Genomic DNA, 15,581 nt, shown 5'->3' on the forward strand with positions numbered 1-15,581 from the left:
CACTTACCAGGATCCACTAGTGCAAGACGCTTCTCTCGGGACAGAGATGCCCTTTCTTCCTGGTTAAACATCCTATCTATCATTACCATTTCTGCAGATGGATTTATCCGCTGCAGGAAAAGGAAAAAACAACCATCTTTGAGGTAACTCATATGTCTGTACTAAATCAAAACACTAATAGCTTAGTCACTACTCAAAGAAAAGAATGACTTTCATTATGTGTTTGTGGAGAACATTCACAATTTCATGGCATCTTCAATGATCTTGACCCTGACTAAAAGAACTAATGAAACTCAACCACAAATTATTATTCACATTTTATGGTATATTTAATTTGTTAAAGATTTGAAAACAGAGAATTGCTATTCCTGTCATAGCAGTTATAACTTTTCACAACTGATTGTATTTACCACTGGACACCACGATTTTTTTTTACATCATATACAGCAACTTTCTTTTTCAGAGGGAAGAACAGCAAAGATCTTGCAATTGGGACCACCCTATCATCTTGTAGCTGCACTTCTCTCCCAGCAATACTAGTACTTTCAACTAGCTGGTGCTGTTGCATTTTGCTGACCACACCGTCAAGCCAGTAGCCCCATCCATCACAGAAGAAAAGTTCACTGGCTACCAAGTCACAACACCAGTAATCCTGAACACTCTTTCAAATAACTTCATTCCAAAATGAGTGAATAGGACACACCATGCAAAATACCAGATGCTAAAAGAACAGATTTTCGCCTCTATCTCCCCCTTTGCATCTGCAATTACTTCCAAATATATGACAGTTACTATCTTTTTAATGGGACTGCCAGATTCTGAAACCATGCTAATTGCAACATTTTTATTAAGAATTCCTGCTTTACTACACATTCCTGTTCCTAAACGATTGATTAAAATGTCTTTTATACCTAAATTCTGTACTTTTCCAGACTCAAAAGCCAGCATGTTTGAAGCCACAATGAGATTCCCTGATCCTTGTAATATACATTCTTAAAGTAAGTTTTTTCACTTCACACCTGGGACTGTGAAAGCATTTAAATTGGAAGCATTTATGATGAAATGTCAGACTCCACCTAGCTTCTAAGGAGAACTAATTATTTCCTAAATTATAATAAATTTGGCTCCAATTATAATATGTCTGGAGGCCTTTGAATGGAGCTTTACAACATTCTTTCAGGCATTATCTCTTGCAGAAACATATCACCTGACTACCACAGCCTCAGAGGAAGAGCAAAGAGCTTTGTTGATGTGTATACTAGCTTACACTTTGTTGATGTGTCTCCAATGTCTATGATATGAGTATATGGCAGCACCCTTGCTTAGACAGTATGTAAAAATAGGGATAAATAGCAACAACAAAATTTATCTTAATGCTAGTTCTCACATTCCTGTATTTTTTACAAACTGAATCACATCCTATAAACATTATTGTATCTGCATTATACACCTTACCATTGCATCTTCTATAAGTAAACATCTGTATTTGTTCAGCATAGCTTGTGTCCTCTTCAGAAGCTGTGTAGCTACAGATTCAAATTCACTGTCCACTAGAAAGACAAGAGTATACTTTCAAATACTGTTCTTCAGTAACCAAAAGGTTTAGTAAAGTGCACAAACTTTGAAATGTTCCTTCCGTTATTACTCTAAATTAGATGAGGAATTCTCTCAGTACATTCGTTACAATTTTATTGCCAATTTTAAAGGAAATTACCTTTCCTTAAGTCTTCGTCTGTTGGCAGCGATCCCTGGCACACATGATATGAAAGGAGTCTCTGAACTGCATCATTTAATGATCTGAACTGACTTTTATCTGGCGTCACAGCATTCACCTGATCCTTCTGTAATTGTTGCAGAATACTACAATGAAAATTAATGGTATCTATAATTAGCACATACGAACACATAATTGGCACAAATAAAAGTTTATACGCTATCGAAAATTAAAGAGATGAAAGTTAAGAGAAAATATCTGCAATAAAATTAAAAAAGAAGAGAATGACTTACAAAGCTCCTTTAGTTAACTGTTTAGCAGCAGGCCTTTTCTGTCCAACTAAATGACCATCCACCTAGGTACAAAATGAAAGACAAATTACAGTATGTGCCCTCCTTTGTAAAGCCTAAGTTTCAACATTTGTTTCTGCCAAATAAGTATTTCAACAGTAGTAACTGCAATCACCAAGCAAGTATAAACACTTAACCATCTCATGTTTTCATAGGGCACTTTATGAAATACTCAACGAAATACTCAGTGAAATACAGAAGTCACTTCTACTGCATCACAAATGTAAAGTTTCCAGGCAATTTCCACTGTGGTGCACATACACACTTCACTAGAGAAGAGGTTTGTTTTCAAATTTAGCAGGTGAAATGGTACAACTAAAAACTTGAAAATATATATATTCTCAAGAACTGTCTGCATGTCTCAGCTGTCATCATCTTCCCTGATTTAAATGAATCGGAGTATCTGTTGAGGAAGCAGGCTAGGGTTCCATATATAAATTTTCTAAAGCCACAGTGGTTGGGAGGGAGGCGAAAGCAGTCCCAGAAATTGTTTCAGCGTCAATGGTGCAGGTATACCTATCAGACAGGTCCATGTAGTCATCTCCTTGCACACTTATGAAGCCACAAGGTTTTGCAGTGGAACACTGCCCTAAGATGTTATGTTTTTTGAGATGGGAGAGGTTCATGTTCCTATCGTATGACAGGCATTACTGCAATCTACATATTGTCCCCAAGAAGCCATTCTGAAACAGCCTTTATTTAAAACTTTTCTTTTTGCATGACACTGATCAACTAGTCTAACAAAACCAGCCACAGAGGAAAAGTTACTTCTGATTTAAAAACAGATTGGGGGAAAGCTCTTTTGAACTGCAACATGATTAGAAGGAACCAAAGAGGATGTGGTGCAGAGCATCCTTCTTAACAAAGTAGGAGTGGCATGAGGCAGGCACAGTGCAATGGTACTTGCTGGTCAAAAAGGCTCTAGCTTCAGAGAATAAAAAGTATTCACCACCACATGAGAACACACATCTGACCAATAATTACAAAACCAAGCTAAACTCATAATTGAGTTATGCATCTTCTGCTCTACTTGTACATCAATCAGTAAGACAACGAAAAACACGTATGCCATACTACATTGAAAGCCTCACTGCAAGGAACAAAAATTCTAAATCAAAGCCTCTGTTGTCTTCTTCTGTGACTTTGCAGTTTAGCTCTATCCACAACTAATCCCAAACTTTCTAGCGTACTTCAGACCCTCACCTCTTGCCCTCAGCTACTCCAGTCCATGAATGTAACAACTGTGTCCTTCCTCCAAAAGTACTTGTATTCCACCTCTAAAAAATCTGTTCTCCCCTTTCAGCCCCAAACCTTGGAAGCAGTGTTAAATTTTTCTACATAGTTGCCATATATAGGAAAACTTCTGGTGGGAAAAAAAAAAAAAACACTGGGGAAAGAAGACAGTGCAGTAAAGAATCAAAAAAAGGCCAGATGGAATTTTTCTGCTACTTCTCAGAAACCATCCCCTCCCAGACAGCTACAGAATAGCAGAGTTTGTAAGAAGTAAGAATACCAGCAGGTCTAACTCATGCTCAGCTAAATGAAGAACTGTGATGTCACATGAAATTATCGTCAGGACGCCACAGAGTCAGACTCCACTTACTGAGTAAATCTCAAAACAGCATTCATAATATCAACTGGCAAAATACCCATTTTTTTTGTGTCAAAGTAAAATTTAACAAGCTTGAGTGCCTTCCTGCATTGTAAAACAACCTGCAAGGACTACTACATTATCACTATGGAGCTGAAGCGTCTTTAACTTCACTGAAGTTTGAAGGGAAAAGGAAGCATATAAATGAAAGTATTTTCTACCTGTACACTCTGCTGAACTGACGATGCTCCTATTCCTTTTTCTTGTGGCTGTGCTGTTCCTAGAGACTGCTGTATGACTTTTCCTCCAGAGTCCTGTCCTATAAAGAATACATTAAAAAGACTCTGTCATCCTATGCAAGAACAGAACAATTTCATGTACCTGTCCTGATCATTTTACTTGAGCTTTTAGCTTTTAGGTGAAAGATGCCTCATATGCTTAAAAACACTAGTGTAACTACCCTGCAGAGAAACCAACACACAAAGATGTAAAAGGACTGATATTCTGTACTGCAAAGTACAAAAAACATTACATATAAGCACCTCCTACCACTGCAGTGGTAAGAAGAAATTCAAGTACTACAAGCATAGGGGCCAAAAAATTTACCGAAAAAAATCACACAGTACTTTTTATCAAGATTTTCTATACTAACCCTCACTGAAGGATATAAACCTAAATATTGTAAAGCTCTTGCAAGTACTTAAACAGCGTAAGTTCTTCTAACTTCACAAAAAAAATCTAAATTATAGCTGGGCAGACTTCCTCCAATTGCCTTACACAGGAATGCAAACAGCATCTTACCCCCCACACACACATTACAACCAACACAATTATTATTTTTCTAAACATATATTGTGCTGATTGGAGAGAATGCCTGGAGAGCTTGCATATCAGCACAGAACAACAAAAAATAAAAAATAAAAAATAAAAAATAAAAAGCAAGTAGATTATGGGACCTTATTCAAAAGGGTTACTAACATACAAAGATATTAAGGTTACTGCATTCTTCTGTTTGCTTTGAAGACATTATAATCTGGCATTGGGTTTGGCTTTTTTAATAGCATGATGCTACTGAAAAAGCCTAGTATTTTGCCATAAACAAGAAATTATCTATTCTAACTGAAAATTACAGATTTATTCAAAAACAAACCGAGTGATGGCAGCCTGCACAAAACGTTGTGATCACTATTTTTATTTCCTCTGGACCTGAAGCAGCCATCACAAGAGAAGCTACAGAAGCGTCAGAGAATTTTGTAGCTGATGTCTGTATTTTCAAAGTGACCTACCTCTACTTTTCCAAGTTGGAAAAAAAAAAAAAAAAGAAAAATAGAAGAAGGTACAGTTTGGGATTTTATAGAGGAAAGCAGAAACTGCTTATAGTACAAATTCAACTTTACACTCTACAAAATATGTGCCATGGTTGAGAAAAATAATAGCACACAGCCAATACTGAAAAACTTAGTTTGCAACTAAAAAACTGAATTCTGATAACCTTTAGGACTACCAGCACGAGCCATCAATGAAAGCCTAACACTGTGAAGAAGCACTTAATTCTGTTGCTGGAAAAAATGAGAAAATGATTTTAAAAAGACCTTAGTTGACCTGATAGTGTGTTGCTCAGAAGACTTGTTAGCTGAGGCTGTCTCAAATTATCCTGCGTCTTCGATGCAGAAACTGGTGATGTCTGGTTCATAGCTTTTTTCTGTGCCACATACATTAAAAACAAAAACAAAATCTACAGTCAGATCTGCACATCCAATCTACACGTCCTTCTTCCACCTCAAACCTGTAATTGGTGAAGCCTCAGCCATCTCAACTTCTCAACGTAAGCTCAAGAATCTAATAAAGTTAATCAGAGAGGAACAGAAACTAAATGTGGCCCTCAGACAGCTCAGCTTTTGAGTCTCAGAACTGCAAAAGGTGACTGAACTGTCTCAACAAAATACAAAGAATCAGTGGAACAAACTCTGCAATGCTTAGTGACTAAGTGATACACTGTTTATGATACCATATAACATTTAAAACATAGGTACAAACTAAAAAGATAACGGTGAACAGTAGAACCTGTTCTCTATACTTAAAATCATTTTGCCATTTCTGGCTCTGAAGTTATAGCAGAAAAATAAAATTATCATTTACAACAATATGAAATACTGTGCTTCTGAAACTGCTGAAATTCACTGACCTCAATACATATCCTATAAATATGAAGATAGAGGAATATGAAGAGAAAGTCAGGCAGGCCTCTACTCATCTGCAAGCAAAGCTTTACAACTTGTGGTAGCATTTTTGGCAAAGACTAAAAAAATTGGTCCCACAACATGTTTGCCTTTATTTTCTAAGTAAAGCTGCTTTATATCCTTGCCTATTTTGGTCTCAGTTGATGAATGCAATGTCTTTGAGAAAAAGAGAAAAAAAAATGGTATTTGGTACAATTGCATTCTGAGACAATTACCAGTATTTTAGAATGACCAAGGGAAAAAAAAAAAAAAAATGCCAGCAGGGGATAATAGCTTATTGCTAATGACGTGACATGTCATTGAATTAAATATTGACAAGGTGAGGAAGTTATTTACGAAAGCCAAGAAATTTAAATTCAATATATTCTGCAACTGCATCAACAGGATAAAAAAGACCAGTTTTCATCCCAAAAGCACAGACTTTGTTTAATATTTATCAGTACTCTTCTTCCCAAGAAAACTTCCGATCTCAAATTTGCACCAGCCAAACCTTGAAAACACATACGTAATTCTTAGTGAGGTCAAAGGACTTGTAGGCGCTAAGAACGTACCCAAGACTTTAACATCGGTCTCTATAGCTAGATTTTCAGGAGAGCCCAGAGTTGTTTAACCTCATGGTGTCCATTTCTTTGAATGGGAACAGAAATACATCAATATACCCATTTAGAAATTATCACTACCAATGAAAACTTCAGAATTAATGAAATCAACAATCATTAGCTCAGTGAAAGACTTTACAAAATACTGGGTGAAATGATGCATACAGGTTACAGTGATTTTCAGCAGTCCCACAGTATTTGTAACAATATAACCTACCAAAATGAATGTTTTCCATATAACATTACCACTTTGTTAACCAGATTTTAGCACAGTTTAGGAGCATTTCTTTGGCCGCACCCCAAAGCAGCTTGCATACCTGACCAAAGGCGAACTGCTGCTGCGTCACTCCAACTGACGTGTGACTGAAGGTGCTGTTAGATTTGGAAGAGGATGCTGGAAGACGATGCGATGCACTGACGGGAACTTGAGTTCTGTTCTGCGTGAGCTGATCTCCCGTGAAGTTTCCCCCTGACGCCACGGACTGAACCGATGGTCCCAGGCTAGGATGTACCGAACCAGAAGAACTCACAGCGGCGAATCGATTGGAGGCTGACATGTTTGAGACTGTGGACTGCCCAGGTGACATCGTAGTGAAACTCGATCTACCTTGAGAAACATTAGCTTGACTGGGTGACAAATGCAGCACTGTTGGCGACGCCTGCTGCAGTGGCACCTGTCCACCAACGATTTGTGAAGTCCCGTGGTTCACTATCACTTGGTTTCCAGGAGCTGTGAAGGTCTGGCCAGAAACAAGCTGAACAGCTGTGTTCTGATTATTCAGCATCTGCCCGGAATACGACTGGTTGGCTCTCAGCATGTTTGTGGAGTTCCTGTTGAGCATTACATGCTCAGCAGACACTTGGCTAGGAACCAGCTGGGAAGGCTGAGTCTGAAGAAGCTGTCCATTTATGGCCTGGACGTGATGAACCGAATTGGAATTAACAGACAGACTCGTAGGTATGAGAAACTGGTTCTGAGGTGCGTGAGGCTGTCCCATGGGGGAATGGATAACAATACTACCTCCAGCATTGCTAACTGTCTGAGGTGTAACTGATTTTCTTGTGTTTTGCTGATTAACAATATTAACAGACATATGGGGACCAACTACTGAACTCTGAGGTGAGTTTGCGGAGGCAAACGGAATCCCTTGCTGCACATGATGCTGCTGTATTCCCAAGTTATTCACATTGTAAGCAGTTTGCTGACCCATCTGGATAGGCTTTGGTTGGATATTAATGGGTACTTTGTTAGAGTTTGGTGCTAAACCTCTTTGAATGATGATATTATGGACAGGTACGGATGTCTGAAAATTTGTGCTGTTAAATGGGACTGTTACAGGTTGTGCTACTGGACTTGAATTTGAGTTACCAAACAGCGAGTTACCATTTGGAGTCTGTCTATGAACCAAGAGGCTACTGCTCATGTTTGCAGGTGTTTGCTGACCATTGCCTTTCAGTATTATCTGAGATCCATCAAGGTTATTAATGGTCATCATGGAAGGTTGATTACTAAACGAACCAATTAGCTGTATCTGCCCAGAACCACTAATCTGGTTGCTATTAGACAAATGCTGGCTGGGAACACTAATTCCGACATGTTGCATAAAGCCATGTTGCACACCGACTGTATTGCTTGCAAAAGATGCTCCAACAGGTTGCTGTACCACTTGAGTAACTCCTATAGGTTGCAACGTCTGACCTGAGTAATTAGAAACATTAGAAGCCTGAGTAAAGGATGCTGATGAAGAAGGATGAAGCTGAGCTTGTGCAAACTGTTGGCTAGAACCTACGCTGGCATCCAAATATGCCTCTTCTGCCAAAGTCTGTTCGGTAATATTGGCCTCCTGCAAGGACTTCTGAAGAATATCAAAAGGTTGATCCTCACTAAGATCAGGTAAAGGAGAAGATACAAGTTCATCTTCAAGAAACTGAAGGCTACTGGACAGCTGCAGTCCATCACTAGGCCCCTCTCCAAGTTGACTGCTTACACCTTTTACAGATGACTTAGGATCAGTGTTCTGAAACAGAAAGCAACAATAAACAAATCATTTTCAGAAATTACCAGCTCTAAATTGTTTCCCCATTAAGCTTTTTCATGCACACAAACTTTTGCTATAAAATTATCTTCTTTGCATAGCATGCTTATAAGGGGAGGTTCATCCCATACAGCAGGCCAGCACAAATGTGTGCATCACTGACATCCCACTCGTGCCCTCATAACAGACTGCTGGAGACACTTCTCCAGGCTCCCAACACCACCACTCGCAGCTCTGCAGCTGCACTGTTTCAAGAGGATCCGATACATGCTCTTGAAGAACCCTTTTCCCTTCTTCAAGCTGAGCACAGTGTGGACAAAAGGGTAAAAGAAAGGAGCTCCATCTCCAGAATACTGCCATACTACAGTTGCACAATGCAAATTAGTGGCCAGTTCAAAAAATTAAGGAACGACGTTAATTCTTTGTTTAGAATAATTTTAGAAATGAAGGACTAAGAAAAACGGTGCTACAGACTTGGCAGTTTATTTTATTAAAAAGATTACAGAGAAGCTATTAGCATTGACACTACACCAAATATTAAGTAGCACCTTGAAAGAAAAATCCTTCAGAGCTACATCTATAAATACTGTGAGATGAAAATATTTTATTTTGGCCTACTGTCAGATTTTCCTGAAACAAAACTATGCCTAGAATCTCTAAGCAACACAAATGTCAGGTTTCTAAGAGGGTAGGAATGACAAATTTAAATGGGATTAGAAAATTGCAATACTTCTAAGTTAGATTGAGTACGCCTTTCTAAATTCCACAATCCTCTTTCAACTATTCAAAAACCAACAGGCAATTTCTTCTTTGGCCAGGACTGCAAAATGTGGGCGTGAAAATATCAGTCACATTCATATTCCGAGCCTTCACTACCTGAAGGTCATAGACATTAGTTTTCACCTCGTATAAACAGGTGAAGGCACTGCAAGCTGTAATTATCACATGCAGTAATGTCCCCACCCTAACTACAGCTCCCCAAGCATACTCAATGTAGAATTTTACCCCAGTCTACCTCTGAATCATCCTGTGTAGTTTACAGAACTTTGGTCACATTATACAATATTAAGAGATTGTTCTTAGAAATCAATATAATATTTTAAAAATATAAACATCAATTACATACATATATGAATTAACAAAAGGCATTAAATTGGTACTTAAACATCACTGGTACTTAAATGTCTTGATGTCTGCACCTCATGAACACCTGAAATTACAAATTAGGTCCTTGAATGTACCTAGCTACCATCAAGCAGAGCACAAACGAATCACTAAATCGGGCTCTACTAGGATTCAAGACTCACATGTTCGTGGGGAGAAATCCTTACTGCATCTGTAATTTGCCTCCAGTGAGAGCAACCAACGTGAAATCTTTCAAGACTGTATAATTTAGAGGCTTCCAGTTAATGCTGTTCCAGTCAGAACTAACAATACAACTACTGCTAATAATAATTACAATAGCAATAGTAATAATAAATAATAATATTATATGTAATCAAGATTAACAGCTTGAAACTCCCTCTCTGGAATGGGAAATCCTGAGGTTCACTGCCTGCTCCCAGGACAGTTTAACATTTAAAAACAGTTTTACATGCATGAGCTGGAAACTAGCGTCTTCCAACTTAACATCTGAATCACTGCTGCCCAGATTCATAAGAGCCACACTGAACACCATCCTACTTTCAAGGAGAAATTAGCACCTCTGCAACTTCATGAATCGGCACCACCAAGACTCTTATGCTCTGTGAATATTCTGCTCTCTGAAACTGTTCTGCTATACCACAGTAGAAAGGTGGAAGAAGTCACTGAATACAACCCAGGAAACAGGGCAATAGCTAGGGAACTCTCTCATGAGAGATGTAACACAGACTTTATGACAGCCCAAGGAAACAAACCTGGAATCAGCAGAGGTGTTCTGTAATCATCCAACTCAGAGGGGAAGGGAGGGAATAAAAGCAGACACTGCCTTCTCTCCCTTTAGTCACCACAAACTTGATCTTGTTTGTGGCATATGTTGGCTGAGAAGGCTGAGGCACTGAACCCCTTGACACTGAATCTGTAATCTCTGCCACTGAAAGGCATGAGATGGGCACCAAGACAGTCAATGCTATGTCATGGTAGCAGTTTTGAATATAAACAAAAGCGGAACTTTCAGTAAACTTTCAATAGCTGCAAGAATTTTGATGACAAAAAGGTCAGAAGCCTTCATCTTTTCAGGTGTCTTAATTTATAAGCAAAGCCTGTGAAACCATCCACCACTGGGACTTTGATTTTAGATACTTTGTCCCTTCACAATGCGCTGTAAACATCTATCTTCGCAATCAAGTCATTCTTCATGCAAGTCAGCACAGGGCTTCTACCCAAGGGAAGAAGGAAGAGAAGAGAAGGTATTGGTATTCATTACAGAGACACAAAAGTACAAGAGCAGAGCACAAAGGGAACGTGTTATGGAGAGCTTAAAAAAAAAAAAAAAAAAAAAAAAAAGGTAAGCCACCCTAGAAACAGACACTAGAAAACCCTGTGCCTCTTATCTGTCTTCTAGATTACCTATCACCCCCCATCTCATACATCAGAAAGCTCTTCTGGCATTCACCTAATGTTTTCGTTTCTCCCAACTGCTATTCCCTAGCCAAAAAATCCATCTTCCTCAGTACTTATTTCCTCTCAAAATCACTCTAAAAGCTCACACTCTGAAAATGCACCAGAAGTAACCCCCTGACCACTTACTTACTCATGCCTATCAGAAGAACGTCTACAAAGAACAACCTGGCTATGGCAACAGCAAATGTGTATGTCATCCTTTCTCCCCAAGAGCCCGGTATATTTTTAGGATGTGTCCTCAAAACTCACCTCTGCCAAGCTGCATGTAGGAAACTGCTGTCTGATAACGGCTAGACTCATACCATGTTGACAACACTGTTACTGATCAGCAGAAAATTGGGCACACCCTACTCGGTACCCCACTTCCCCCACAACTATCTCAACAGGCTTAGCTGTCTTGTTTTGATCTTTCAGCCTGTAAGCTCTGTGGAGAAAGAACTGTCACTCAATTTATGTTTCTCCCACAATATTTAATAATGATAATGAAAGGGGAAGGATAGGGCAAACACATCATATCCTAACACTGTAGGCAGACAAAAGTCACTGGTTCTGTATGAACAGATAAACAGTTTTCAGGAGTCATTTGTGCCAATTATTTAAGGGTCCTACACATCTACAGTATATCCACATTATTCGCTAGGAACATGGGAAAAATGTGCAGAGTCAAGACAACACTACAATAGACAATTACCAAGGAAACCCAGCTGTATATACTGAAATAACTGAATTCTGGGATGAAGACATTATACCTATATTTAAATTTATATTTAAATTTAAAAGAAAAAAAAAAAGATAGAAATGTGGGACAGAAAACATCTCCACAAGTCATTTAGTCCGACCGTATTTAAAACAAGTCTGTTGCCAGCACTCAGTCAGATCAGCCTTGGCTGTGTCTCCACGGATGGCAAGTCCATAACCTCTATGGGTAAAATGCAGTCTAGTGCTGCAATACTCCTCGTAAAGAAAGAACACTGAAGACTACTTACAACACCTAATGAATTTCAAGTGACTTCTCTAACACTGAAGTGACAGGAAGAAAACATCCCCAGCTAGCTATTCAGTCCAAAGAACAGCAACAACAAAAAACCTTAATTAAAATTGCTAGCTCAGATACTACATAGAAGTAAGAAAAAAATTACCCCACAATACACAGGAAATGTATGAATGACTAACTTGAAAGTCTATGCTTCAGCACTGCTACATCTACAATCACTAAACTTACAAGTCTTGTTCACTGAACAGAATTACACTGCAGAATATTTTCATGGCTCAACAAGGTGTTTTTTTGCATATTTGTGAAAAACAGCCCAGTACTGCTATATGTATTCTGGTTAAGTCACCACTGAAAACCTAATAAAAATACTTACACAGCGCAAGGTGATTTTATGCTAGCACTCAAAATTTTCATATGGAAAAGGTCAAAGCCCAAATCTCCTTTATTTGGTTATATAAAAGCCAAATAAAGCTGTAAAAGAAGCATGCAGTTTCAATAAAAACATGATTTCTCTCCTGACCACTTACATTGGAGTTGGCAAAAATTGAATTTGAGTTGGCTACAGAATATTCGGCATTCGTCAAGTCTTCATTGCTCTGGTAAAAGACACAAATCATGTTTAGAAATAATACACACAATTACGGTTATGCATGTCTAGTACACAGGAATACTACTTACAGATTTACTACTAGGTCCATGTAGAAAATAATTCAGTGCCTGTGGGTCCCTTAAGAAAAAAAGAAAAAAAGTTACCACTTCTAGGCAACTGAGCTAATGAGGCTGATTTAACTGAGACAGATACTCTTAATTCACATATACCAGGTTCTGCTGGCTCCCGTGAAAAGCTGAAGAGTTTATACCATCTGAAGATCTGTGTCTTTATCAGTATGATTTGCAGATGCTGATCACATCTACTGTCATTACACAAAGGCATTTCAAGCGATAAACCCACAAAATCTTGGTTGCACTCTACCTCCTTTTATGAGAGTACTACTCTCATTCTCTTACAATTCAGTATTTCACAATGTGTAATACAAAACCTAAGGAAAATACGTGACCAAATAACATGAGAACTACAAGAGGCACCATCTATTCTACTGGGATCAACGATAATGCCTGCTCAGCTAACATCTAAATCAATAGGAAGTTTATAAGCTTGAATCCTTTACAATGTTTTCTGACACCCTATTAACAAAAACCACTTGTTTTTGATAGAGTAACCGTCTCTTCACTTGGAGAAAAAAAGCTGCATCTTTTCCAAGCAAAATCAACCATACAAATAACTTCTTACTGAAATACAGTTTCAGAGCACTTCATGAATTTAGCACTATCACTGAATAGAACTCAGATTTAAAAGGTGGTCTGACAGAATGAGCATTGGAAATTCAAATAAATTAAAAATATTTTAACATAACTGCACATACAGACCTCATAAAAAATGTATTACATGGAATTATTTGGGATTACATGGGAAAATAAAGTGGGAACAAGTTAATTAGTCCTCTGAAAGCACACATACACATGCTCTTTGTTTCATTTGGGAAAAAAAAATAAATTCATTCACAACATTTGATAACCTAACTTATGTTAAACAGGTATTGCTCATCAGGGACTTTATGGTACAATTACATTTACAACATATAAGTGGTTACAAATACTGCCAACCAAAAATATTATTTTCATAGGAGATGCACTGAATGTCAAGAATTAAGAAGAAAGATCACTATACAAGATCATGAGTGTACCGTACTTATAAGTTTTATTGATACATGATCAGGCCATTTAATACCAATTACACTCACTGGCCAAGTCATGAAAAATGCAATTAAAATTGAAGAACACTTCACCACTTAAATATTGTCTTTTGCAACTGATGAATTTTAGAAGGCACTTACCAAATATCAAAGATCTGATGGGAAAAAATGTTGCCCTCCATTCTTCTAGCTGCTTAGGGCACTAATTGCTGCGAGCAGCAGGAAGAACACTGCAATTTCTCAAACACTTATCTGGATAGAGAGCACTTCATTTTCTGGACCACGTGTAAACTTGTACCGGGATCCTCATGATTCACACTCACAAGGCAGCATTTAATTGTCCAAAGCAGCCAATTATCATCCTTATGTTCCAGGCAGGATGTGCTTTCCTTTTTTACAGCTACCATCAGTAGCACAGTATATACCACATGGAATGGAAGTGTGAGCCATTACTGGCAACACTTTTGCCATAGCATCTACAGAGTAACCCCCAAATTATAACAAACACTGCAACAGTATTTTGTTTTCTCTGAAGTTAAAGCTCTCACTGGTTTTGCCAGTTCTGAGCAGGTATGAAGCATAAAAGGCCTATTTATTTGCTACATTTAAGAGTAAAAAAATCTTTTGTATGAAGTTGAAATGATCTGGTAATAGCTGCTACATGACTGATACCACACTAATTTCTGAGTGTTTGAACAAAGTACCAGGTATAAATGCTCAAGTTTCATCTTTTTTTTTTTTTTTTTTTTTTTTTTTTTTTTTTTTTTTTTTTTTACTGTATTACAGGGTATTACCTGTTCTTAAATACCTGACATTAAAGCTAGGCAAAAAGAAAAAAAAAAAAAAAGGGTAACTTGTCATACAAACAATCCACAAAAATCTTGCTTGTTAATTATTGTTTTATGAGATTCCCACAGGAAATACATTATCAACCTGCAAACAAATCTGTGATGGAAGTAAGGAAAAAAATAAAAGTCCCCAATCAAGCATCTTTGCGCAAAATGCTAATAAATCCTGTTTTTTTGTGGATACTTAACAGTACTAGGTAGCAATTCTTCTAGCTTCTTTTTATGTATACATGCTATTAGCAGAAGTTAAGTATTTGTTGAGAAAAAAAATCGAGTTTACTTTTCTATTTAAAATACAAGCATATTGTTAACAAAGTTTCTAGTTTCACTGCTCAAAAAGCTAAGTTGTTTTTTTTTAATACAAAAAGTAATTCTTTGCAATGAACTTTGTAACAGCACCCCTACCAACGTGCTTGTGCAATGACCTGGTATTATCACTAGCTGAAAAGAAACTCCAGCTTCCACTCAACCCTTAGCTGCTCTTGAGGAGGATGCCAACAAGCAGAGTGACCACTAGCACGAACTGTGACTGAAGGCTGTGTTAAACACATATCTCTGCATGAAGGGAAGCATAGCTTTTATTTATTTATTTATTTTTATCATTTCAGCACATCATAGATACTCATTTCATTTGCAAGGCACCTAGAATCCCTTCCTAGAAGATAATTTTGTAAAATGATTTTTCACACCTTTTCTGAAAGAATTGCATAGGGAAAACTTACCCAATAAGATCAAGGAGACAGGATTCATCATCATCATCATCCATGACAACTGAAACAAAACGGAGGAGGGAGATATTTGACACGCATCAGACAAAAGATTGCTTTTAACAATAAAACCATTCTAGAATA

The 15,581-nt window shown here is 37.8% G+C and overlaps 1 protein-coding gene across 8 annotated transcripts in view; it reads right to left on the reverse strand.

The window, feature by feature from the left end:
* Positions 1-15,581, reverse strand: part of BICRAL (BICRA like chromatin remodeling complex associated protein) — a 44,268-nt gene that overhangs the window by 4,269 nt on the left and 24,418 nt on the right. For 4 of the 8 annotated variants that reach the window (XM_072035767.1, XM_005015299.6, XM_005015297.6 and 1 more), the window contains exons 2-11: positions 15,453-15,501; positions 12,807-12,855; positions 12,656-12,724; positions 6,812-8,512; positions 5,258-5,357; positions 3,877-3,974; positions 2,008-2,069; positions 1,715-1,860; positions 1,456-1,550; positions 8-110 (exon numbers count right to left, since the gene is read on the reverse strand). In XM_072035767.1, the coding sequence (XP_071891868.1) occupies positions 8-110; positions 1,456-1,550; positions 1,715-1,860; positions 2,008-2,069; positions 3,877-3,974; positions 5,258-5,357; positions 6,812-8,512; positions 12,656-12,724; positions 12,807-12,855; positions 15,453-15,496 (2,467 nt within the window). In that variant the 5' untranslated portion in view covers positions 15,497-15,501. The remainder of the gene's footprint in view (positions 1-7; positions 111-1,455; positions 1,551-1,714; positions 1,861-2,007; positions 2,070-3,876; positions 3,975-5,257; positions 5,358-6,811; positions 8,513-12,655; positions 12,725-12,806; positions 12,856-15,452; positions 15,502-15,581) is intronic. The other 4 variants (XM_038177543.2, XM_038177544.2, XM_072035768.1 and 1 more) reach the window with 2 other exon arrangements.

Source organism: Anas platyrhynchos, chromosome 3 (genome assembly GCF_047663525.1).
Source record: "Anas platyrhynchos isolate ZD024472 breed Pekin duck chromosome 3, IASCAAS_PekinDuck_T2T, whole genome shotgun sequence".
Lineage (NCBI taxonomy): Eukaryota > Metazoa > Chordata > Aves > Anseriformes > Anatidae > Anas > Anas platyrhynchos.